The 26521-nt window shown below is 37.9% G+C and overlaps 1 protein-coding gene across 2 annotated transcripts in view; it reads left to right on the top strand.

Moving 5' to 3' along the window:
- The window catches only part of LOC126258671 (DNA polymerase epsilon subunit 2), a 137149-nt gene that overhangs the window by 104465 nt on the left and 6163 nt on the right, over positions 1-26521 (top strand). For both annotated transcript variants that reach the window (XM_049955662.1, XM_049955659.1), the window contains exons 4-5: positions 5351-5576; positions 6008-6129. In XM_049955662.1, the coding sequence (XP_049811619.1) occupies positions 5351-5576; positions 6008-6129 (348 nt within the window). The remainder of the gene's footprint in view (positions 1-5350; positions 5577-6007; positions 6130-26521) is intronic.

Genomic DNA, 26521 nt, shown 5'->3' on the forward strand with positions numbered 1-26521 from the left:
AAATCATGACTGACACAAACACACATCACCCGCATCTCGTGGTCGTGCGGTACCGATCTCGCTTCCCACGCCCGGGTTCGATTCTCGGCGGGGTCAGGGATTTTCTCTGCCTCGTGATGGCTGGGTGTTGTGTGATGTCCTTAGCTTAGTTAGGTTTAAGTAGTTCTAGGGGACTGATGACCATAGATGTTAAGTCCCATAGTGCTCAGAGCCATTTTTTTGAACACACACACATCACACCTTTCAAACAACCCTCACAAACAAGTGTGCCTTATGTTTCATGATTTGTCATTTCCATAGGATTGCTAGGATTTCCGTTGGGGACCTCAAAGGGTGAAAGTGGTAAGTCCGTTCTGTAGGGGACGATTTAACACCAGACCACCTCTGGCATCTCACTCAAGTACCTGAGGGTTAGGGATCCTAGGAAAGGGGAGTTGAAATGGTTTCCGGTCTTTGGAGCTATCTTCTTTCTCTTCTTCGATCCTAGCATCCACATCTATTTTTTTCTTTACTTACCTCTCATTTGAGGACCTGTCTATTTTTTCCCTCTTTTCATATTCACAAACTTCTAATGCTGAAGTCCTTCCTTCTTTCCGTGTTTACCAGAAACCTAAATCTTATCTTTAGATAAGAAGGCCGAAAAATCAGACAACATTCACACACATTCACATATTCACTACACTTATACACAAACATTAAATTACATAAGACAAAGCCTGTCATGATGTGAGAACCACCAGGTGTTGTAGGGGAAAATAGGTGTATGTATGGAAATTGCACCCATATATAGGAAACTATGACGGTTGTACATCGAAAGTACATAAGAAGAGGTGCACATATACAAAGAACAGTGACAGTTCTAAATAGAGATTAGAATAGGCACAATGAACTCATGTGCGAAGAGAGACAAAAGCATATAAGTTTATGGAAGAAAAATGCTACATAACGAACAACTATAAAGTAGTAATGGGTAATGGATAAATAAGAAAATGAAAGGAGGAAAGGAAATAGTCATATTGATCATTAAGAAATGTCAGTGTAATAAATACTCTGATGAATTGAATGATAATGGGATGTAAATGGTATATGTAGACATAGTATCTATTGAAAATAGAGAAGTTGATAAGTAGAGGACGACTCTATGGAGTAAATGATATATTAAAGAATGAATGTGAAGCTTAAGATAGATTTATATCTTTACCAGAAGGTACTTAATTATGGTATACATAGAAATGTATACTAGGGTAATGAACCATGAGGCCTCCTCAGAAAGGATAAGGGGGACATACCCGGCATTCACTAAATATAAAGGGCAGGCATACCTAAGGACTAGGTGCTGATCCTAGGAGAAGGGGACAGTATCGTGACAAAAGTCACAAATTTTATAGGGATTATTCTGGGAAGTGTGAGTTCTATGAACAACTAGCATTATTATGTTTCGTGGAAATAAATGAGTGTCAAAAGAACACTTTCATTTCATCCAGAGGTCCTCCAAACTACAAATAATGAAAATAGTGCACACTAGAAAATAGGTAGTACAAAAGATAGGACCAGAAAATAATTACTCATGTGTCATATACATCTGAAGTTTAAGATTCCTAAATATTAGTAAAGCTGACTAAAACCACGAGTATATGCTCATGTCTTAATAACAAAGTAAAATAAGAAAAGAGTAGAGAAACAGAAAGCGAAAGATTGTTCAAGAGAGGACAGAAAATTGTTATTGAAAGGAAATGTATGTATATAAACATATGTAAGAAATGTATACTGTTATTATATGAAATGTCGTTATGAGTGACATTATTTGCATAATGATTATGTATAAAATATTGCATGTTCGATCTGGAGGGGGGGGGGGGGATACGTAGTGATTTAAGAATTTCTGTGTAAATTCTAGAACCTCTCACCCTTCTGCCGTCTCAAACACACAATATTCTGGATATGAGTGAGGGATGGTAGAATCCTACCTACTGTGCGTCACGTTTGTATGTGCAGGTTTAAAATCAGTCGTAGAAAGAAAGTAGACACAGCAGATGAATGGCACCGATGAGTATCTGTCGGGCAATCCATAGATGTTTTAGTGAGTGTGTAAGGATGAACTATGGAGTTTATGTACAGCTCTGTGCTTATTGCATCATTGACTATTGTTACTAAAACAAAGACTGTTGAAAACGAACTCTTGAAAACTTTTGATTTAACCTTGCTATAGGCAAGACTTATTTTCTTATTTATGTTAAGGAAATTTATGGTATCAAAGCCATTAATTTGTTTCTGACGTTTGACTGTATGAGGGATTTACTGGAAGTTATATATTTATGTTGAAAGTGAGAGTTTTATTGTGTATGAAAGTCAAATACATTGTTAATTGATGAAAAGCAAAGTTTGTACGTCTACTTATTTCATAAGTTAATCCAGATTCACACTAACGCTTTAAGTCGGAAACGTTAGACTATCGCCCATCCCTGTTTTAGCCAAGACCAGTTGTTGATCTTTCTTGAGCTCAGTTGTTTTGTTAATCAGTTCAGTTCTTACTTGCAGTTGAATTTCATGTACGTGGTATTGTTTATTGCCTTTGTTCTACGTGCTGTCGTGATAGTTTCTAATTACGGATAAGTTTGTAACAAGAAAGAAGAAGAAAATCAGATTTTGATTCATCTGCTAACATTGTGACAAGCTAAAAATGTGTACGCACTACTATAATAGTCTAATTACCTATCTGTAGCTGTTTAATGTTAGCACTGGACTTGTGAGTTTCTAAAAGATTTTTTTTCAGCGGGCTGCTGAATTTTTCTGAGCCGACTGTGCTCTGCATTCCTCCTTCCCCGTTTCATCATATTGTAATAACTGAAGCCAGCAGTTCAATGCACAATTAAATCTTAAAATATGTCAGCATTCATGCACTAACAAATGATTGCACAGTTGAAGGAAAAACATTCAATGTCAGAATTCAATCATTTGTTGTGATGCATTTTATTTTCTTTTAAAACAGTGTACAACAATCAATTTTTTCCAAATTCTTCACCAACTTGGGGTAGCTCTGCAAGTTGGGCTGCTGAAAATGGTTTCCTGTGGTTTTCTTCCGAATATCTTTCTTTGTAGAAAGATTCCATTTCCATTAAAGATGCAGCCCCTCTCCTTAAATGAAAAGAGCTGCATTGAAGGCAAGCCGGGCATCTCTTTGGAGACTCCCAGTACTAAGACCCACATGATAAAGAAATAATAATCCAAATTATCCACATTTAGGCTCTTGTACTTGTCTGCTGGGACATTCATTAATGCAAAAAATGCTCTTCCTTACATTGCGAGAAGTAAGGTTGAATTATTCTGGATCGTTTGCATTTTTGCCACCAAAAATTGTTCTAGCTTCTCTGTTGAACAGACATATTTTTATTCCAAAAGTCCTGTCATTAATAATCATGGAGTCCCAAAACATTAGCGCTCATCTGTTCCTGATCACTTCCTTAGTTCAAGTCCAGGCTGAAAGTAGATGAATGTGAAATGTCCTTGAAGGTTGAAGGGAGATTGGAGGTTGACCGCTTCTTAGTGGTATGCCAAAATACAGCACTCCGAAGAAATCAAATTATATCTCCGCTTCTTGACAACTAGGGTCATTGTCAAGTAAAATAGTTAATCGTTCTTTATGGAAATTTCAAGAATAAATGAAAACGTGGGTCTTTTTTGAGGTCCTCTTTAACAAATCAGACCGCCATTTGACAAAATCCTGGCTGTGTCCATGTAGAACAGGGCAGACCTGCAACAGAACTGGAGTTGGATGCCATGGTGGGTGTATCATACAGATCTTGCACCCACTTCTCCACAGGGGTACGGCCCATGTGGCAAGAGGTTGGGAGTGGATGTGGCTTAAAGATAAACTAGGGCAGGTCCCTCTGCTCCCTGCATGGGTGGGTTTAGTTTGGATAGGCAACCCTTCAGGGAGCCCTGATAGGCTGTGGACCAGCTGCTTGTCTGCCCACATGTTAGCAGTTTCCCCACTCCTGCCCAACTGTGTCCTTGGGTACATGGCTGCCTGCTGGTTGTGGAAAATTTCTTTAGGAGAGGTGGAAAGGGTTTTCCTTATTTCCGGACTTGATAATTAGTTGAAGCTCTGACAAAGGAGATGGTTCAGTTGTTCCAGTCTTGGAAGATATTGGGTGATGGGAAAGATGCTCCTCTGCAACTGTTTGTGGTCAGACAATTAGTGGCAGATGTGGATGTGGCATGGGAAAACTGTCTGCAGACTAGTTTTGGGATTAATCCCCGTCTGTAAAGGCTTTTCAATATACTACAGCAAAGGATTGTTCGTAACTGCAAATGCAGTGTTCACTGGTGGCCAGACTATGTGGGAGTGACTTTTTGGTGTAGAGTGGATGGCAGCTATCAAAAAGCAGGTACAGTTGATGTTTAGTGGGCATTATATGGATAAAGGTTTGGATGCGGACATTACGATAGGTGAAAGTCAACAGTCAAGACAGGTTGAGGGAGACCAGGTGAAGTGGGTGGGAGAGAAATTATTAAGGATTTGGAGGAATGTGGATAACAACTCGGTCCTGGTTCCAGATCATGAAGGAGATATCCACGAATCTGAACCAGACAAAGGTTTTGGTGTTTTGGGTGACTAGGATGGTTTCCTGTAGAACCCGTAACAGTTTAACATAAGAGGGTACAATGTGAGTGCCCATGTTTGTGACACAGAGTTTTTTGTATATCTTCCTCTTAAGGGAGAAGTAGCTGTTTTTGATGGTGTAATTAGTAAGGTGTATAAGGAACGAGGTACTGGGATTGCAGCTGGAAGGGTGCTGAAAGAGGTAGCGTTTGATAGGGACAGGACCATCAGCGTGGGGGATGTTGGTGTATAGGTAGGTGGCATAAACAGTGATGATTAGGGACACAGGTGCATTTGCTACCTCAGTCACCTGCCCGTGAACCACCATTCCTCAACCCTCCAATCCTCCCTCCCACTTCCTGTTACTTTTGTCTCCATGTCCGCTCCACCCAATAAAAACTGCAACTCCAGGCAAACTGCAGTGCTAGCAATGTAGATGTGCAGGTTTTGTGTGTGTGTGTGTGTGTGTGTGTGTGTGTGTGTGTGTGTGTGTGTGTGTGTGTGTGTCAGAGAGAGAGAGAGAGGGAGAGAGAGAGAGAGACCATATAGCTCTGAAGAATGATTCATCTTAAAGCTATCAAAATCAAAATTCTGTCTTGTTTATGCACCTATAGATTGCTTACCGCCTAAACTGTTCCATGAGCTGTTACTTTTACTCCTTAAATTATTTATAGTCCACCAAGGACTTTCCATTATCATAAATATATATTTTTGTTACTAATGGCATGCTTGTTAATTGTCTTCTAGGTATATATTGCTCCATCAACGCACGGCTCGCCATGAACTATTTACACCTTCAGCTGTTGGATCAAATGAGACACAGAAATTCACTTTAAGGCCTGTAGACTACTTCCTTAGCTCTAGCCGAAAAGTGGATGATGCTGTTGTAATGGGCTTACTGACACAGCTGAAAGAAGGGAAGTATTATCTGGAAGATACAACTGGAACTCTGCAGTTAGATTTGTCTGAAACTGTATCCTTTACTGATTGCTGTGAGACATAATAAATATAGTAATAAATAATGCTCTACTTTAACTGTAGATCTTCTCTTGTTTTGAGTTTTAAAATGTTTCATCTTTCTGACCAAAAGTAAATTTCTAAACTTTTTCATTATCTCTGGTGTGCTACTTTCTGCATAATTTTAATCAGCACAGTGCTTTAGCGTCCATGAAAACATTTTTTTTTTTCATTTATGGGTAAATGTCATTGACCACTGACTTTTGACAATAAGTTAAACAAAATTATGGCACAAGTATAAGCAATTAAGTGTTTTCAGCTTCTTTTATGTAGAAAAATTATAAGAACTGGAATATTCTTGTAAGCATGTAATGTAACTGGGGTTTTAACTTATGTTGACTTGCAACTGGAAAACACTGCAATTTTTCTTGACTGAAAGTGTGCCAGAGATATCATACTGGTTTACATATAGAAGGCTGCTTTGTGCTGGCAGAAGGTTGGTATGAAGACAGAGTATTTCATGTAAATGGCATGGGGTTTCCACCACCAGAATCTTCTAGGATTAGCAGGTAATTATGGAGTTTGTACTGAATCTTTAGGTTTCAGATGTGAGAAGAAAGGACCAGAGCAAGAAAGTCACACAACTTACAAAGGAAATAAATGAAAATAAACAGTGCACACAAATAGTGAGTAACTCTACATTTAGATAAAACATCTGCACATAAAAACACTTGTGTATGCAAAGCTCTCAGATGATTGCTTGTATCATCAAGGCAGATGAGCACAATTGAAGGAATCAGCAAAAGAATGTGGCAGTCTGCAATTTAGTAAGGATTAGTCTGCATATGTCATCTGTTGTACAATTGAATGCATCACAAGCTGGTAAAATATAATTCCACATGCACCACTAGAAAGAACAGTCTCTATTTGCATTTCTCAGTGGACTGACCCAAGGAAACTAAAATGCAAGAAAGTGTAAAATATAGGAAAGTATAGGCAACACTTTTTCCATAATTCAAAATGTCAAATGAAAACAATTTAAATTTTGCCTATTTAAAAAATCTGAAGTAATTAATTGTTTTTGTTTCTTTCTAGCAGCAATTGGCTCTATTTTTCTCTCCACAGTATACAAAGCATCAGTCACAAAGGCAGTGCTGAAACAAACAAACATTCGGGCTGGTTTCCCACTTTGTTGCAATCGTGTAAATACTCTAAATAAAACACGGTAGCAAAAGTCTTGTGTGAAACCACGTTAAAAAGACATTCATGTTCTAATGTGAGATTTATTATTGATAATAATTATAAAACTATGGCAAATAAAACTTGTAACACAATACTGGTTAGAACACTAAAGTTGGCAGTCTTTGTAAACCGAGAACAATAGGCAGGAAATCAACATGCTTGTTGCTAACAAAGTCACTTGGCTCGGGGAAGCCTTGGGTGAAAACCAGGGTGGCAATTGTCATCATGTTACGGAGTATCTTGAGGAGGAAAGTTAATGTCCAACGTCAGGTTGTACCAAAGTAAGACTGCGCGCCTAGTATGGATTAGTGTATTTCACATGGAAGTAGCAGCGATTTGTGAAAACCCATTATAGAGATGGCTATCTTCAAAAGCAGTGTTTATTTGTATAAATGACTGTGAAATTAAATTAAAACAGTTATAATACAATGCAATGACCAGAAGGAAGGTTACTACTAGAGTCACTGTCTTCAGATTGTGATTATCATTAAGACAGTGACTCAGTGTACTTTACCATTCTTCCAAATACTCCGAACTAACAATACAGGCAGCCGTGACCTAACACGCCAACAATGAAAATCTGGTTTACAGCACTAACACTGCATTACATGATCAAAAACTGACTTTGAGCAGGAACATGCTGCACTTTTGCAGAAATCTGTGTAAAAATCAATGTTAAAGGTCTTGACAGCATCAAAGAAAACTTAAAATGCAGGAAACGTTGTAACACGGAATTGTTAATGATGGGATAGCATTGTGTTGAGAGAACAGGACTACCGTTGGGACTGACAAAAACGATCTTAAAAGGCAGGTTTATAAAATTAGAGTTTTACTGTAAAATGGTTTGTATGTTTATGATGTCTTTGAATTTAAAAAAGCATATAATGTGCAACAAATCAAAATACAATATAGCTCTTGTGGATTAACAGTCTTTTCTGCCTATCCTTTCAATTTTTTAACAATACAAACATCTTTTTGTGATCAGGGGCCAGGAAGCTGAATTGTTCTCTCCTTCTACTTACAATGTGGGGTCCAGTAATTCTGTTTCAGGTTTGTACCCTGTTTTTACATGACATTGAGCCACTTTGTCCAGCACCCTCAACGTTTCTATGCCCATCATATGGATCTCAGTCTTAAGCTGCACATTCTCTCAACCCCCCCCCCCCCCCAAAGGTATTAACAAAACATGGACACACTATATTTGGGGGAGAGAGGACAGAGAGAGAGCAAGGAAATTGATTAAGAATTGTGAACTATCTGTTTATTCATGCATAGTTTTGTAACCTTAATTTTGATATTAATTGTAATGGCATAATTGTAAGGCATCCTTCCTCTTTGCATATTGAAAGTAATTTACTTTCCATGTAGAAACAAATTTGTGATGTTTATCTTGAACATAATTATTTTAATAAATGGATGATGAAAAGTATGGGTCACTGTCTGTCGTGTGTGTGTGTGTGTGTGAAGAAACATAGTGTTGAAAATGAAATGATCACTTTTAGTAGACCAACAGCAGCTGAACAAATATGTCGTTAAAACTAAAAACTCGCAAATGGTCTGTATTCCCAGCTGACTTAGAATTATTCTCATCTACATGAATGCCTTGAGACAATATACTTACTCAACCTACGAAAACTTATTTAGGGAGTTAGTTTCACTTTAAATTAAGCAACATATAGTTGCAAAATGCATATATCCAGGATAGCTAGCCTTCTTCAAACAAGCAGTGTTGAATTTGCAAATCCTGATATAGAATAAAAGGCTGTCAGCAGCTTTATTTAGGAACCAGTTAAAAGAAGATCCCTATGTATAAAATGTATTTTTATTTTATCAGGCTTTGTGGAAATGATAAGGTCAGTGAACATTTAATAAGATAGCAAGAATTAACTATGATGAAAAAGTGTTAGAAATTTGACTGTGAATTCAGAGTATGACAATAACATTAATAGATTGTAAAATAGGGCAATTAGGGATGATTCGTAAAGTTTTTTTGTAATAACTTTGCAACAATATTTTATTTAGTATTTGTATCCTATACCTTACAAAGACCTATTGTGAAGATAGTCGTTATGTATGGCAATTTTTGTTCACTACTCATAATAGAACCAGTTTGGACAAGAAGAGAATAGAAGCTTTCGAAATGTGGTGCTACAGAAGAATGCTGAAGATTAGATGGGTAGATCACATAACTAATGAGGAGGTATTGAATAGGATTGGGGAGAAGAGAAGTTTGTGGCACAACTTGACTAGAAGAAGGGATCGTTTGGTAGGACATGTTTTGAGGCATCAAGGGATCACAAATTTAGCATTGGAGGGCAGCGTGGAGGGTAAAAATCGTAGAGGGAGACCAAGAGATCATAAGCAGATTCAGAAGGATGTAGGTTGCAGTAGGTACTGGGAGATGAAGAAGCTTGCACAGGATAGAGTAGCATGGAGAGCTGCATCAAACCAGTCTCAGGACTGAAGACCACAACAACAACAATAGAATTTATATATTTTTTCATATCACTGTGTGTATTCATTCCCAGTAAAGGAGTCAACAGGGACAATGCCATTGTGGGCTTAATAGGGAAGTAAAGCAGATTTTTAAAAGACAAATATAAATGAAATATTTTATTTCAACTAATAAAAATTACAGTAAATGTTAAAAACTTATAAATACATTATGAAAAATACATACTTTTAGCAAGTGTTTTCACTGAACATATAATACCCATCGTTGCACTTCAGATTTTGGAGAACTGTTGCATCTGCTTTCTTGCATTCATACTAATCAGGTACGTTTGAGGGTGGAGTGAAGAGGGGGGGGGGGGGATTTTAATCTGTTTTGTTAAGAAAAGTTCTAATGTACCTATCATCTGAAAATTTTCCCAAGACTTTTCATCTGTGTGTTTTGATCTCTGTATTGTAATGAAAATTCACCTTGTCCCAGCTTGCCTATTTATACCATTTGGTTCAGTATCTTCATCAGTGACATCATGGACACCATCAGTATCTTCCACTTCAGTATCAGAATATTCTTTGTAACTGCTCTTGAATTCGTCGAGCGTAATACTTTGCCCAACAGGAACATTCAGCTTGTTTTATGGGACTTTTTGGTCATAATGTCTTCTTGATCATAACACGTTTCTTTCAGAAGAATCCTTTTCATTGTCATTTTTGTCTTCGGGTTCAGGAGACAGCAAATCTAAGACTATTTCTGTTTAAAGGACATATGCCCACCTTATTAAATCCTGATTTTATATCGTGTTCTAGGGATTTGGCCATCATATGAAGTGCTCTTTTCGGAGGTGATGGAAAAATTCGTTCATCATATGTATTAGCATTGGTTTGGGATTTTCAAGCACCTTACGCCAGTTCCATTTCATTGGCAGGAATAGTGTGATATGTAATGGCCAAGTTGGGTGTGTGGAGTTCACTGGAAGACACACAAAAGTAATGTTGAGTTCTTCACATAGTTTTACCATGGCTGGAGACAAATATAAACTCAAATTATCACCTATAACAACATTTTTGCTCCTCAATTCTATGAGAAGAGGCTATAGCTCTTTGGAACCAGTCTAGAAAAATGCTTCTGTCCATCCAAACAGGTTTAATAAGGTTTTAGAAAGTTCCAGTTTTCACACCACAAGTCGTACAAATATATAGTGATGTAAATGAAGTAAGGAGGTAATAATTTTGCAGAGGCAGTAACTGAAATTATTACTGACACATTACTTTTACTTTGGTTCATTATTCGTTCTATGTACTAACAGTGTTTCTTTAAAATTAGTTCACATTGATCAATATAATCTCAAAGAGCTGTCTCATCCTAATTAATTATTGCACCTGATGAGGTGCCATTAACATATTTATCTGAGCTTAAAAAAGTAATGTTCACAGTTGTCAGTGAAACGCTCCCCAACTTCGCTTAATAAATTTGGCACATCCATTGTGACAGTTTTTCCTCCTGTGTGGTCGAGTCCCTCCCAGAAAATGGTTTTTAAAACATTTTACAATTCTGCCGTCTTTTTCAATGTAGTGTTTCCAAAATAACTTAAGTTAAAAGCACTAAGTTGATATCCCCACTCACAGCACTTCACTAAACATCTAATAGCTTCATCTTCAGTAGCTATGGAAAGAACAGTTTGGGTGCCCTCCTTCTTAAAACTGATTTCACCTTGGTACCCATAATTTTTTGTCCATGTAGCAAAAAAGCACTGATTTAGACATTTTGAACTGTTATCCATCTTTTCTTATGGTCATTCCTCTAGAAACAGCATCAGGAGCCTTCTTCATAGCGTCTTCATCAACAAGGTGATGACCTTTTTTAATGCCTTAGCACTGTTTCATGTAGGTCTAACCTAAAGAGATGTATATTATCTAGGCCTCAGAATTATACAAGCATCAAGAAATGCTGTTTAAATATATAGTATGCATAAGAATAAGAGTTCCTAAGGACAAAAATGGTACAGGAAATGAGCTGACATTGCTTCCGAGCTGTGTCCGTAATAACTCAATTTTCAAGTTATTAACATCCTGAAAAACCTTAAATATATATAAAAATATGAATTTTAATACAAGTGCTATTAGTTTTTTAATGCCTTCACTCACCAAAAGATAGCAGATCAGGAATGAAATGACTTCAGGCTGTAAACACAATCACTGCTTACTGTCACTGACATTTGAGAGATTCTAATTTTTAGAAGAAGTGAACAACTGGCTAAACTATGTTGCCAGTGTAAGATAAGAATTTTTGGACTAACGAATTATTTTACAATGAGGATAACAGCGTACTCTGAAAGTAAGAGAAAGAAATTGCATTGGAACTTTTTCCCAGGATTAGTCGCATTTCACGCCATTTTATACTACTGCTTAATAATTGACTTCATTTCACAATTTGTAATAAATGATGAGAAAAAGTATACCACAGCCTATAAGTGGGCATCATCCTAGCATTTATTGGAATAATTTGGCAGAACCCAAATAAGGACGGATAAGGTTTCAAACTATAACATAGTAGTCATGTCCAGGTTCGCCGTTGGACTTTGTAACACCATCAGATTATCCAAAAGAAATTGACAGTAAAAGCAAAAGATTTTTTACGCTTTTAAGCATTCAGCTGGAATCAGCTTCCCCCTTCCAAGTTCTGTAGCTGGTCTAAGTGGACCTGCTCTGCATTGCCACAAGACTACTTCACATTCTGAAGAAGTTTGAGGACTGTAAGAGAGCTCTGAACTATGCAAGCTATTAAGTGAGGTAAATGTCTTTCAATAACTCTTCTGTATTTTATAATATATTAGAATGTTTACAAATGTGGCTGGACAGGTCTGCTTTCAATCCATAATTTGGATAAAACATTACATATAATAATTCCTGTACAGAATTTCAGAAAAGAACAATATTTTTGCTAAACTTTATTCAACTGTTTCTGGGCCTTGTCATTATCGCCAGCACTTCTTGCTTTGTACCATCCAAGACATGGCCAAGCTGCGATGCCAAAGTGTCTTGACAACATTCTGTGCTCACACTTCTTTCACCACATCTGTACATACATCGTCAAACCACAGCGCACACAGTGGAAAGTTCTTTGCTCAAATATGCATAAACAATGTTTTTACATGCACAGCTTTCATCAGCTTGAGAGGAAGAAGTATAAGTGTAACATGCTATTCTGAATGAATGTGGTGTCGCACCACACCAAGTATTTAAAGGGTGCTACAGTTTTCATTTTCAGGTGCTATGAGCAATGGTCTCAGATGTGATTATAATGTTGTTGAAATCTAGACAAGAGCGTGTTTATCTCCATTTGCTGTTACGTGTAACGGAGTTAATTCCCAATGCTGAGTGCTCCTTTATATGTGGTTGTTCGTTTTCTCTGGGTTGCAGCATTCCATACTCTGCCTGTCTGCTTCCTCAAAACTTCTCAACTCTGTTGGAGACAATGATTAGTAAGACTTTATTAAGTGTTTCTAGTTTGCTGCTTTGAAAAGACCACTTAATTGAAGATTCAGTTTGGTGTTTTGGTGAAGCTCTATAGACCTTTCTTCAGCTGTCATAATGAACTGGCCACACCCAACATGCTGTACAAGCTAAGTATTTGGAGGAATAGTTTATCTTTTATTTTAAAAAGCTGACATTTTTGTTCTTGGGCATGATCTATATTGGACATCATGTTTATACTGGACTTGTACAAGTCAGGTCTGATTACATGTAGTTATCAGAGTACCTACATCAGAATCAAGTCCTTGCATGGAAAGAACCCAATGGAAATTCACAACATATCAAGAGAGGTGTGTGCAGATAGTATAGTGGATAGTAGCACAGTATCACTGTGATCTTCTTGTTTCCATGAAGGTTGGGTAAGCACTGAGGACAATGCAAAAAGTGGAAGGCCATAAACTGCAACAGACAGTTTATTATTAAAGACATTTTGAGGGAGGCTCACCAAAAAATAAGAAGAAATTGCATATGATGCCAAAATGTCTGTCACTTCAGTTTACAGAATTATGACTGAAAAGTTGCTGCCAGATGGATTCCACAGGATATGGGTGAAGAGCAGAAAGCAGGCCACAAAGGAATCACAGAAGAATTGCTTCATTGTTATCAAACAGAAGGAGCACAGTTTCTAAAATTTTCTAAATAGGATTGTTGCCCTTGATGAAATATAGATATGAGATTTTGAGCCGGAACTGAAGTCTCAGTTGCCTCCATAGAAAAGTTCCAACTCCCAATGCCTGAACTGATGATAATCTTGGTGTATTTCATGAATGGAGTCATAGCTACAAATAGTGCCCCAGGGGATCCATGTAACAGGCCTGTACTGCGGGTTGTTTCTGCAAAAGAAGACCTGACACGCTTGCAGCTGCTGTCCTCTTTTTGCACAATAATGCAAGACAGCATATTGCCTTACCAGTGAGAGAAATGCTCAACAAATATGGATAGGAAATACTTCCCCACCCACCATACATTCCTGATGTGAGCACACCAACTTTGATTTAATTCCCAAATTGAAGGAACAACTCCAATGGAAAACTTTTTGATACAACTGATGAGTCGTCCAGTGAGGTGACCCGAGTAATTAGACAGTTCAGCAATGAAGGTGCCCTCTCCAGAATACGGAAGTTGCCAAACATTGGGAAGTTCTCATAAGCAAAAATGGAGATTATATAGAAGGTATTTTGCAAAATAAATTATTTTCTTCAGTTCTATCTTACAGGGTGCGAACTTCTGAAATGATCCTTGTATATCAACCCTTGATTATTTTTTTCTGCTCTTGTCTCTAACACAGCAGGAGTCGTTTGCTACACTGCCTCTCTTTTTGTGGCTCAGAGTGCCCATTACTTTGTAAAACAATTTTAGGCATTGTAATTCTTTAGTGTTTCTTTCTCTCTGTTTGCCATAATCCTTGTGCACCGGGGCATTCAGTGTGAAATTCCTCTGAATGGATGGTTAAGGTTTGATGTACAGAGCTGAAGTTACAGTCTCACTGTTATCCAATAGAAACTGTAACTGTTGGAGCTTCTGTTAAACAGCACATCATGAAAAAGTAGGTGGTTCTCTTTTTGTAGTCCAATTGTTAACATTATACAATTATGAGAATGGAAGGAAGTGAGAAATTGCAAGATATACGAGGGTGGTGTGAAAAGTTCTCAGAATCACCATGAGAGGTCAGCACTAATGCAACTAGTTATTCATGTGATATTCATTGGGCTGTTGCCTGTAAACATGTGCCACGTCAGTGCTCTTGGAAGAGAGCTGTGGTGGTGACGTGGCTCTGTTGTTTTACTCGCGTAGTGATTTGTGAAGATTGAAAAAATCGAGATTCGAGCAGTGATTAAATACTTTGTAAAGAAAGGTACAAAAGCAAAGGACATTCATGCTGATTTCCAGAATACACTGGGGGACTCTGCTCCTTCATATTCAACTGTTGCCAAGTGGACAAATGAATTTAAATTTGGTCGGGAGAGCTTAGATGATCCACGTAGTGTCTCTACTCCAGAAATCATTGCAAAAGTGCACAAAATGGGCAAGGAGGATCGCCGATTGAAAGTGCATAAAGATGCTTGTGCTAGCCAGATGTCATTTGAAAGGGTATATCACATTTTAACTGAAGAATTAGAAATGAAAAAATTACCTGCAAGTTGGGTGCCGCGACTCTTGACACTGGATCAAAAAAGCATGAGAAGGGACATACTGGAACAATGTTTGGCCCGTTTTAGGAGAAATGAACAAGGTTTTTTCCACCGGTTTGTGACCACAGATGAAATTTGGGTGCACTACTATACGCCAGAGACAAAACAACAGTCAAAGCAGTGGTAACATGCTGATTCTCCGCCACCAAAGAAAGCAAATACAATTCCTTTGGCGGGAAAGGTCATGGCTGGACCTTGAATTTTAAGTAATAACCTATGTTGTTCCTCATTAAATAAAGGCAATAAAAGTTTTACTTACACGAATTACACCAATTTACAATCGAAAACGCTAGTTTTATAGCACCTAAAAATACCTAATTTCAGGTTAGTACCCGACTGTACCTAAATTTTAAAAAATACAATTAAATAAAATTTTTTATGACTAACATTCTCTCGTGGTCTTCCCAGCTAAGAATTACGCAAATATTTTATTTAAAATCGTCATTTTATCGTACCTAAAATACCTAATTTCATGTTAGAACCTGATTGTACCTCATTTTTTAAAATCTTAAAAATACTTAATTTCATGTTAGAACCTGACAGTATCTAATTTTTAAAAATCCAGTCAAATAAAATTTGTATGACTAAAACTACTCTTCTGGTCTTACCATCTACTTAGAAAACAGTAATTGAATGATAACAGGTTTGTTTGCACACATTAACGCCAATCGTGAGTGAGACGAAGACAGCATATGCAGCCCGCCCTGCTCCACAGAGCGTTGTTGCTCACTGTGTACCGTCAAATGGGCCGGCAGGGCACTGAGGAGCCTTGTGATCTGCCTCTGGCGCCTCCATGCCCTGTTGGAACAGCCTGTTTAAAACACCTGCACTGTCTTCATTCAGTCGGTCAGCATGCTGCTTGGATGTAGTGAAATATTTTGCAGTGACAGTGTATTTGTGGAATGCAAAGCATGCCGAAAGTAGGCAACACCAGATCATCTCTGATTCGTCAGTGGTTACAAGAATTTCCTGATTCCTCTTCAGATGGAAGAGTTATTCCCTGTAATGTGTGCAACAAAGACGTAAGTAAAATGTTAACCTTTTATCTTCTATGCCCACTCAGAGAACAGTAATGCCACTGTTTTTCCCAAGTTCATTTTGACCAGAGACATGGGAATGCAAAAATATTGTTTCTAAACCCTTAATGTTGATTAATTTTGCCAAGCAGATCTCGTACGTAAATTCTTCGACAAAGTATTTCTCATTTCTTTTTGTTTTAGGTACATTCTGAACAGAGGTCGCATTTAAGTCGGCTTGTTTGCCGGAATTAAAAACCAGGCAAATTTAAAAAATAAGTCAAACTTGAAACAAAAGTTTGTGACTAAACCAAAAGCAACAAATGAAAATGAACTTCATCTTGACCTGTGTCAAGCCATTGTTGCAGCAAACATACCATTAAATGCAGTTGAAAATAGCCAGTTCAAAAGTTTTCTAGAGAAATACTGTCACCGAAGTATTCCATCAGAATCCACACTGAGAAAGAGCTGTTTAAATACTTTATATGAAAATACTTTGAGCAGGATAAGGGAAGATATAGGCGATTCATATATGTGGATCTCTCTGTCCATGAGACAACTGACAGACAAGGTCGATATGTGGTTAATTTGAATGTTGGAAGGTTAGATCCTGACACTCGCTCTGTACCTCATCTGATCAGCAGCAAGGAGCTAAAAAATACTAACCAGGAAACAGTTCCTCACTTTCTTAATAAAGCCATCAAATAATCCTGATCTAATAGAGAGCGTCATGACGGATACAGGGATTAGTGAACACAGTCATTGTAGCAAGGCTCAAAACCATATCAACCGAAACCACTAAAAAGTAGACACACAAACAAACACAAACACACACACAAAATTCAAGCTTTCACAACAAACTGTTGCCTCATCAGGAAAGAGGGAAGGAGAGGGAAAGACGAAAGGATGTGGGTTTTAAGGGAGAGGGTAAGGAGTCATTCCAATCCCGGGAGCGGAAAGACTTACCCTAGGGGGAAAAAAGGATGGGTATACACACACACACACACACACACACACACACACACACACACACAGACACAAGCAGACTTGTGTCTGTATATGTGTGGATTCTGTATATGTGTGGATGGATATGTGTGTGTGTGTGTGTGTGTGTGTGTGTGTGCGAGTGTATACCCGTCCTTTTTTCCCCCTAGGGTAAGTCTTTCCGCTCCCGGGATTGGAATGACTCCTTACCCTCTCCCTTAAAACCCACATCCTTTCGTCTTTCCCTCTCCTTCCCTCTTTCCTGATGAGGCAACAGTTTGTTGCGAAAGCTTGAATTTTGTGTGTGTGTTTGTGTTTGTTTGTGTGTCTATCGACCTGCCAGCGCTTTCGTTCGGTAAGTCACATCATCTTTGTTTTTAGATATATTTTTCCCACGTGGAATGTTTCCCTCTATTATATTGAAACCACTAAAAGTAAACGCAAAATATATCTATTTAAAACAGCAGATAAAAATTCGCTTGATGCCTTCCTAAGAGAGAGTCTCCATTCCTTGCAAGCTAATTATGTAACTGTAGACCAGATATGGTTCAAATTCAAAGATACAATATCAATATCAACAGCAATAGATAGATTCATACCGCATAAGTTAATAAGAGACGGGACTGATCCACCATAGTACACAAAACACGTCAGAACACTGTTGCAGAAGCAACGAAAAAAGAATGCCAAATTCAGAAGAATGCAAAATCCCCAAGACGGAAGCTTGAAATTTAGTGCAGATGTCAATGTGAGATGCTTTTAATAGTTTCCACAATGAAATATTGTCTCAAAATATGGTAGAAAACCCAAAGAGATTCTGGTCGTATGTAAAGTACTCCAGTGGCAAAAAACAGTCAATACCGTCACTGCGCGATAGCGATGGAAATGTTACCGATGATGGTGCCACTAAAGCGGAGTTACTAAATACAGTTTTCTGTAATTCCTTCATGAAAGAACACGAATTAAGTATTCCAGAATTCGAAACCAGAACAGCTGTTAGCATGAGTGACATAAAAGTAGATATCTTAGGTGTTGTGAGACAACTCAAATCACTTAAGAAAGGCAAGTCTTCCGGTCCATATGGTATACCAATCAGGTTCCTTTCAGAGTATGCAGACACAATTGCGCCTTTCTTAGCAGTCGTATAGAATCGCTCACTTGACGAAGGGTCTGTTCCTAAAGACTGGAAAGTAGCACAGGTCACACCAATATTCAAGAAAGGAAATAGGAGTAACTCATTGAATTACAGACCCATGTCACTGACCTCAATTTGCAGTAGGATTTTGGAGCATATACTGTACTCGAACAATATGAATCACCTTTAAGAAAATGCCTTATTGATACATAACCAACACAGATTCAGAAAATATCGTTCTTGTGCAACACAGCTAGTTCTTTATTCCCATTAAGTAATGAGTGCTGTCGACAAGGGATCTCCGGTCGATTCCATATTCCTAGACTTCCAGAATGCTTTTGATTCCATTCCTCACAAGCAACTATTAATCAAATTGCATGCATATGGAGTATCGTCTCAGTTGTGTGACTGGATTCGTGATTTCCTCTCAGAAAAGTAACACATCGTAGTGATAGACGGTAAATCATCGAGTAGAACAGAAGTGATATCTGGCATTCCACAAGGTAGTGTCATAGGCCCTCTGCTGTTCCTGATTTATATAAATGATCTAAGTGATAATCTGAGCAGCTCCCTTAGGTTGTTTGCAGATGATGCTGTAATTTACCATCTGGTACAATCATCAGACGATCAGTTCCAATTACAAAATGATCTAGAGAGAATTTCTGTATGGTGCAAAAAGTTTCAATTAACACTAAACAAAGAAAAGTGCGAGGTCATCCACATGAGTACTAAAAGAAATCTGATACATTTTGGGTATACGATAAATCGCACTAATCTAAGGGCTGACAATTCGACTAAATAACTAGGAATTACAATTACGAGCAACTTAAATTGGAGAGACCACATAGATAATATTGTGGGGGAGGCGAAACAAAGACTGCGCTTTGTTGGCAGAACACTTCAGAAGATGTGACAAACCCACTAAAGAGACAGCCTACATTACACTTGTCAGTCCTCTGCTGGAATATTGCTGCGCGATATGGGATCCTTACCGGGTAGGATTGACGAAGGACATCGAAAAAGTGCAAAGTAGGGCAGCTCGTTTCGTGTTATCGCGCAATAAGGGTGAGAGTGTCACTGATATGATATGCGAGTTGGGGTGGCAGTCACTGAAACAAAGGCGGTTTTCTTTGCAGCGAGATTAGTTTACAAAATTTCAATCACCAACTTTCTCTTCCAAATGCGAAAATACTTTGTTGACACCCACCTATGTAGGGAGAAATGATCATCATAATAAAAGAGAAATCAGAGCTTGAATGGAAAGATTTAAGTGTTCATTTTTCCCATGCGCCATTCAAGAGTGGAATGGTCGAGTAGTAGTATGAAAATAGTTGATGAACCCTCTGCCAGGCACTTAAGTTTGAATTGCAGAGTAACCATGTAGATGTAGATGTACTTTTCTCCAACAGTCAAGATGAAATTAAAGTACTTGTAATTTACACTGATACAGCCGCATACGTGATTGCTGCTGTTAACTTATTGAAAGTATTTTTACACAGTCTTGCCCCATGTCACATGTCTTGCCTATGCCATGAATTGTATAACTGAGACGATACATCTCCTGTTTCCACATATAAATAAGCTAGTTTCAACCATCAAAAAGGTTTTTATTAAAGCACCTACAAGAATCCAGTTATTTTAAGATTGAGAGGAACTTCCCAATGTGCCACTTCCGCCAAACCCATACTTTTGCTGGGGAACATGGCTAGAGGCTGCGGAATATTACAGGCGAGCATTTGGAAGACATTACGAACACTGTTCTTAAATTGCAGGAGGCAGCAGTGAGCATTACTTCAGCTAAAGATGTTCTAAAGGACCCAACAGTTTCCAAAGACATTGCATACATAAAATCTCGTTATGCATTTTGTGTCCCTATCATTAAAGCTCTAGAGGGTTCACAGAAGCCAGTCCACACACAGCTGCAATTGATAGAAGAGGTGACAGAAAAAATCAACTTGGTCCCAGGTTCAATTGGTATGAAAGTTAGTGGGGGCTGACATCTTATTAGGTAAATCAACAGAACATGAGGGTGCGCACCTAATGCCATCGTTTAAATATGCTCCGGTGACATCTGTTTGCGTGTATCGCTCATTCTCGGCATTTAAGATGTTATTACAGACAGGAGATGCAGTTTCTCAACGGAAAATCTGGAGAAAGTGTTAGTTATTTACTGTGACTGTAATTATGGACATGGACAATAATATAATGTGGAGTTTTGTCAATCTATTTATCTTTCTGGACAATAAAGTGTCATATTTTGGTCACCTATTTTCTAATTTTTATAAACTATTTTGTAAGTGATAGAACCTATTTTAAGTACCTAATTTACAATTTTTAGAACCTGAAAGTCCAAGGTCTAGTCATGACATCAGTGTTCTGAAATGCGAAGGGGATTCTAATTTGTAAATGATCTCCCCACTGGGCAAACAATTACTGGAGAATACTATCCTAACGTGGACAAATTGCAACAAAAGATATGCAAAAGAAGGCCAGATTCAGCAAGGAAGAAAGTCATCACCCATCAAGACAATGCGTGCCCGCACACGTGCCGTCACTATGGCAAAATTACATGAACTAAGGTATGAATTGTTGCCACACCCGCCTTATTCACCTGATATGACTCCGCCAGACTTCCACCTCTTTCCAAAACTGGAAATTTTTCTTGGTGGACGAAGATTCACTTCAAATGAAGAACTGATAGCCAGAGTTGATAACTATTTTGCAGATCTGGAGGAAACTCATTTTCGAGATAGGATCAAGGTACTAGAACGTCAATCTACAAGAAGACTACATTGAAAAATAAAACAAGTTTCAGTGATATAAGTACATTTTTTCTATTCCATTCCGAGAACTTTCCAAACCACCATCGTATTTTAGACCAATAAGACATGATGCACTAAAAAGATTTGGTTCTATTATTTAGGACCATATAACAAATATGTTGTTACACATTGATACAGATATGTTTATTCGAAATGTTTCATGTATAAATTTCGTAACTGGTGAATAATGTACTGTCCATTGCTGACTCATAGGTTTTTCGAAAATATTTTTCATTGAATAGGAAGTAAGTTGGCATGATGTTATGAGTGTAATTCAGGGAAATTTACAGCTGGCTATACAAACTGGTACCAAGGAGTTACTTAAAGAGTAGCACATAAAAAGTTACTGTAATATGTGTTCAGAACATTGTTCTGAAGATATTTAATGCATAAGTATGGTAACTCTGTTATAAGTAAGTACTTTAAAAGCTCATATAGCTGTGTTGGTAAAACTGCTCATGATCCAAAGCTTCCTTGTGCAGCCTGTCTGCCAACCAATTTTCCTGCCTGTTTGTAGACAACATCATAACATTTATTGGCCTTTGGATGATCTTATAACCTTAGAACTGCTCTTGTCTGCTGATTGAATTTTCTTGGTTCTCTTAATGCTGATAATCGTTTCATTGATATGTTAAATTTCAGTATTCACATTTTGGGTGAACTTTGAGAACATTTTCAGCCACTTCCAGTGAGATCAAAGCTGGATGATACACTCTGCCATTAGTGTATTGTGGTGCAGACTTAGTTTGAAGAATAATACAATTTGGTACTTTGCTGCAATCAGGCATGTTGTACATGCCTGAAGTCAGCTTTCATGTGTCAGTCGGAAAATGCTGAGCAACTGAATCTTGAAAGTAACAAGATTGTGTCTTGGTCCTTGTCCTCCGTTTCAAGTATTTGGTATGAAAATGAGTGATAAACTCCTTCATGGTGTGTCAAGATAAGTGTATAGTTGTTCATATTCCGCCCAAGATTTTCTGTTATGTCAGTCAAGGAATAATAATGTTTAAGAAATAAAAACTACAAAAAATAGTAAAAAAAAATTATCAGAACATGGAGAGGGGTGAGTGTCACTTGTAAGGGCTTTCAAGACAAGCGAAATACAAGAGGAAGTTAAAAATATCTCCCACTGCTTATTCTTTGCAACCTTGTTGTGTTCTTACCACAGAGAAGATAATTTTAGTATGCTTCTGATTGCTGGTGATGCATTAGTGGTACCATGTTGACCATTTCGTGGCAGTCTTGTATGAATAACATTCATTCAAATAGATTGTCACAATGCATTCTTCCAGAGCTGCTTCTTGCTCAGTAAAGGAAGTGATGATTGTGTTAAAGGAACTTCAATAGCAGAAATTCAAAGTATTCGGCAATTAATGTACCTCGCTATTTCAAGAATTTTGAGGGTAGTGAAACTGTCTTGCAAGAATGTTGCAATAAGCGAATATGCTGATCTGGTAGGTGTTAATCAGAAAGTTTTGTTGACTAGGCAAACAATGCTATCATGGTAGTTAAGGGTATAACTCATAGAAAGAAACTATCAAATTTCTTCTTCTCCTGTCTGTTGTGCAATCTGCGTATGGTTTGACTACGAAGGCTTTCCCGGCGTAATAATTGAAAATATTCTTCTCGGGTATGCAGCCGGATCATGACGTCTTCAAGACACAATATTTCTGCGGTCCAACTGGCCGCCATCATCAGGTGAGAGCGCTGGTGCACAATCTCGCCGGAACAGTTCCAGCGAGATTGTGCACCAGCGCTCTCACCTGATGATGGCGGCCAGTTGGACCGCAGAAATATTGTGTCTTGAAGACGTCATGATCCGGCTGCATACCCGAGAAGAATATTTGCGTATGGTTGCTATCAGTATCAAATAAAATTCTGAAGGTGAAGACAGTTGCTTCTTTTATATTTCACCCTAATTCCAAAAGAAACGTCAGAGCCAGAAAACTTTTATGTTAGCTGGCTCTAACTGCAGAAACTTTCGCTTTTATATTAAAGCGTTCTCTCTCTCTCCTAACCACCATGTTGGTAATAACTGATAAATACATGAGGTATCTATATCTGTACTGTGCAAACCACTGTGAAGTGATTGGCAGAGAGTACTTCCCATTGTACCATTATTAGGGCTTCTGCCAGATCCATTCACATGTTGTGCACTCGAAGAGTGAATACTTATCTGCATATGTTCCTGCTGTAATTAGGCTTATCTTGTCTTGGCATTTCCTACATGAGTGATACATAGTGGGTTGTAGTCTTCACTTGATAATTTTGACTGATTGTCTCTGGGTACTATTGGTCACATTTATAATAGCATTTATGTAACACAGATGTATGTTTGACATTTTTCTCCAGTGATGCCTACATGTTTATAATGAATTCTATTTACTGAAAATCAGCAATAATAAATACATTCCAAAGATGGTATAACTATAATTTTTTGTTTCTTGCACAAAGATATTTGTGTTGAGTATTGTGTTCTCTTTTATTTGTCTTGAAGTGAAACCAAAAACATAAAGTAAAAACAATAGAAAATACAGTAAAAATTCTACGTAGGGTACCCAAAGAATGTTCTCGTATAATATCATGGAAGAACTGGAAATTTACGCACACTCAAATGAAATTTTAAATGAACAAACAGAACTAAAGTGTAAAAAAATAGCTATAAAACTTTATTTACATCCTAAAAGAAAAAGAAAACAATAAATTTTCAACACTTCCTGACACATAAGACAGTAGAGTACCCAACACAAATATCTTTGTAGGAAAAAGAAAAAAAAATATAGTTATTCTCTCTTTGAATGTATTTATTATTGCTGATTTTCCCACAAATAAAATTCATTGTAAATTTATAAGTATCACTGGAGAAAACTGTCCAACACAAGTGCCATATAAGTGCTATAAGCATGACCAGTAACCCCGTGAGACAGTCAAAAAGACGCTCCAGGATGCAATATGTGAGATACATCATAAAAGCTGAGACATAAACAAGCAACATAATTTTATCATACATTTTTATGAAAAATTTTCAGTCATAACTTGTAAAGGCAAAAATGTTGAAACAAGCTCATCATGATAAATGTATAATGAGTTAATGAAGTGTTAATATATAAGTTGCAAAAACTTGGAGGAATTTAGATATGCTGCTTTCAGTTTTATGGATCATTTGGATGTCAGATATAGAAGTAACCTTGGGTGTGCTGCAGGGAAGTGTGTTGGGTACTCTTGCCGTTCATATTGCATATTAATGATCTTGCACACAATATTAATATTAAAATCAGGATTGTGGCAGAGGATGCAGTTATCTATAATGAAGTACTATCTGAGAGAAGCTGCATAAATATTCAGACAAATCTTGATAAGATTTCAAAGTGGTGCAGAGATTGGTAACATGCTCTAAATGTTCAGAAATGTAAAATTTTGCATTTCGCAAAAAAAAACCACATAGTATCCTGTGACTTTAAGATCAATGAGTCACAGTTGGAATTAACCATTCATACAAAGACCTGGATGTGACACTTTGTAGGGACTGGTTGTAGAATATTGCTCAAGTGTGTGGGCCTGTACCACATAGGACTAACAGGGGATATTGAATGTATACACAGAAGAGCAGCACGAATGACCACAGGATTGTTTAATCTGTGGGAGTACTGAAGGGACTGAACTGGAAGACCCTTGAAGGTAAAGGGTAAACTATCCCGAGAAAGTCTATTAACAAAGTTTCAAGAACCAACTTTAAATGATTACTGTGGGAATATACTACAGGCCCCTACATATCACTGACATAGGGATTGTGATGGTAAGATTGGAATAATTGCTGCATGCACAGAGACTTTCAGACCTTTATTCTTTTTCATGCTTCACACATGAATGGAACAGGAAGAAACCCTAATAACTGGGACAATGGGATGTACCCTCTGCCTTGCATCTCATGGTGGTTTGCAGAGTGTGGATGTAGATGTAGAAACAATTATTGAAGAAAAGTAAAACTTGTTTTACCTCATTTCCTTCCACCATAGACTCTGCAAGCAGAATAATACTTTATCTCCACTTTCTAAGTAAGTCAAATTCAAAACTTGGAACTCAATGGAAGCACTACTCCCTTTCAAGTGATAAAGAGGAAAACTAAATCAAAAGCTGAAAAATAAATAATAATAATAATAATTATTATTATTATTATATTATATATAACATATTTGTTTGTTTGTGGAGTTACTCAAAATTTGGTACCATATGACATAATATAGTAAAAGTAAGCAAAATGTACAAGTGTTTTTGTATTTATATCTCCATTGTCATCCATTCCAAGAAAATGTTATGCAGTCATGCAGCTGAAATTTATTGCTACGATATCACCCTTAAAATTGTGATCAGATGTTGGTCACCTCCCTTATAACCATGATGAAATGTGGATCACCCTAGTAGTTTGTGGTGAGCCACTCTGCACTACTCTGATAGGGTAAACTTAAACTGACTAGATGTACTGCCTCAGGTAAATTCAGCGACTGTCTTTTAAATCATCTGTTGTATATTTCAGTGTCAGGTAACTCAATGGAATCATTTCTGGGCTTAGATTTACTACCATGTTGTCATCAGATAATTTTATATACACTGAATAACCAAAGAAACTGTTACACCTGCCTAATGTTGTGTAGGGCCACCGCAAGCATGCAGAAGTGCCACAACACAACATGGCATGGACTCGACTAATGTCTGAAGTAGTGCTGGAGGGAACTGACACCATGAATCCTGCAGGGCCGTCCATAAAGCCACAAGAGTACAAGGGGATGGAGATCTATTCAGAACGGCACACGGCAACATCCCTGATATGCTCAATAATGTTCATGTCTGGGGAGTTTGGTGGCCAGCAGAACTGTTTAAACTCAGAAGTGTGTTTCCGGAGCTGCTCTGCTGCAATTCTGAAGATGAGGGGTGTCGCATTGTCCTGCTGGAATTGTTACAGTCCATTGAAATGCACAATGGACATGAATGGACGCAGGTGATCAGACAGGATGCTTACATATGTGTCACCTGTCAGAGTCGTATATAGACGTATCAGGCATCACATGTCACTCCACTGCACACGCCCCACACCATCACAGAGCCTCCACCATCTTGAATAGTCAGTCCCCTGCTGACATCCAGGGTCCATGGATTCATGAGGTTGTCTCCATACCCGTACACGTCCATCCGCTTGATACAATTTGAAATCAGACTTGTCTGGTCAAGCAACTTGTTTCCAGTCATCAGTAGTCCAATGTCAGTGTTGACGGGGCCAGGTGAGGCGTATAGCTTTGTATCGTGCAGTCATCAAGGGTACACGAGTGGGCCTTCAGTTCCAAAAGCTCATATCGATGATGTTTTGTTGACTGGTTCCCATGCTGACACTTGTTGATGGCCCAGCATTTAAATCTGCAGCAATTAATGGAAGGGTTGCACTTCTGTCACATTGAATAATTCTCTTCAGTCGTTGTTGATCCCTTTCTTTCAGGAACATTTTCTGGCCCCAGAGATTTGATGTTTTACCGAATTCCTGATATTAACGGTACGCTCATGAAATGCATTGGTATCGGCAGCAATTTGCAGAAGGG

The sequence above is a fragment of the Schistocerca nitens genome, chromosome 1, assembly GCF_023898315.1.
Source record: "Schistocerca nitens isolate TAMUIC-IGC-003100 chromosome 1, iqSchNite1.1, whole genome shotgun sequence".
NCBI lineage: Eukaryota > Metazoa > Arthropoda > Insecta > Orthoptera > Acrididae > Schistocerca > Schistocerca nitens.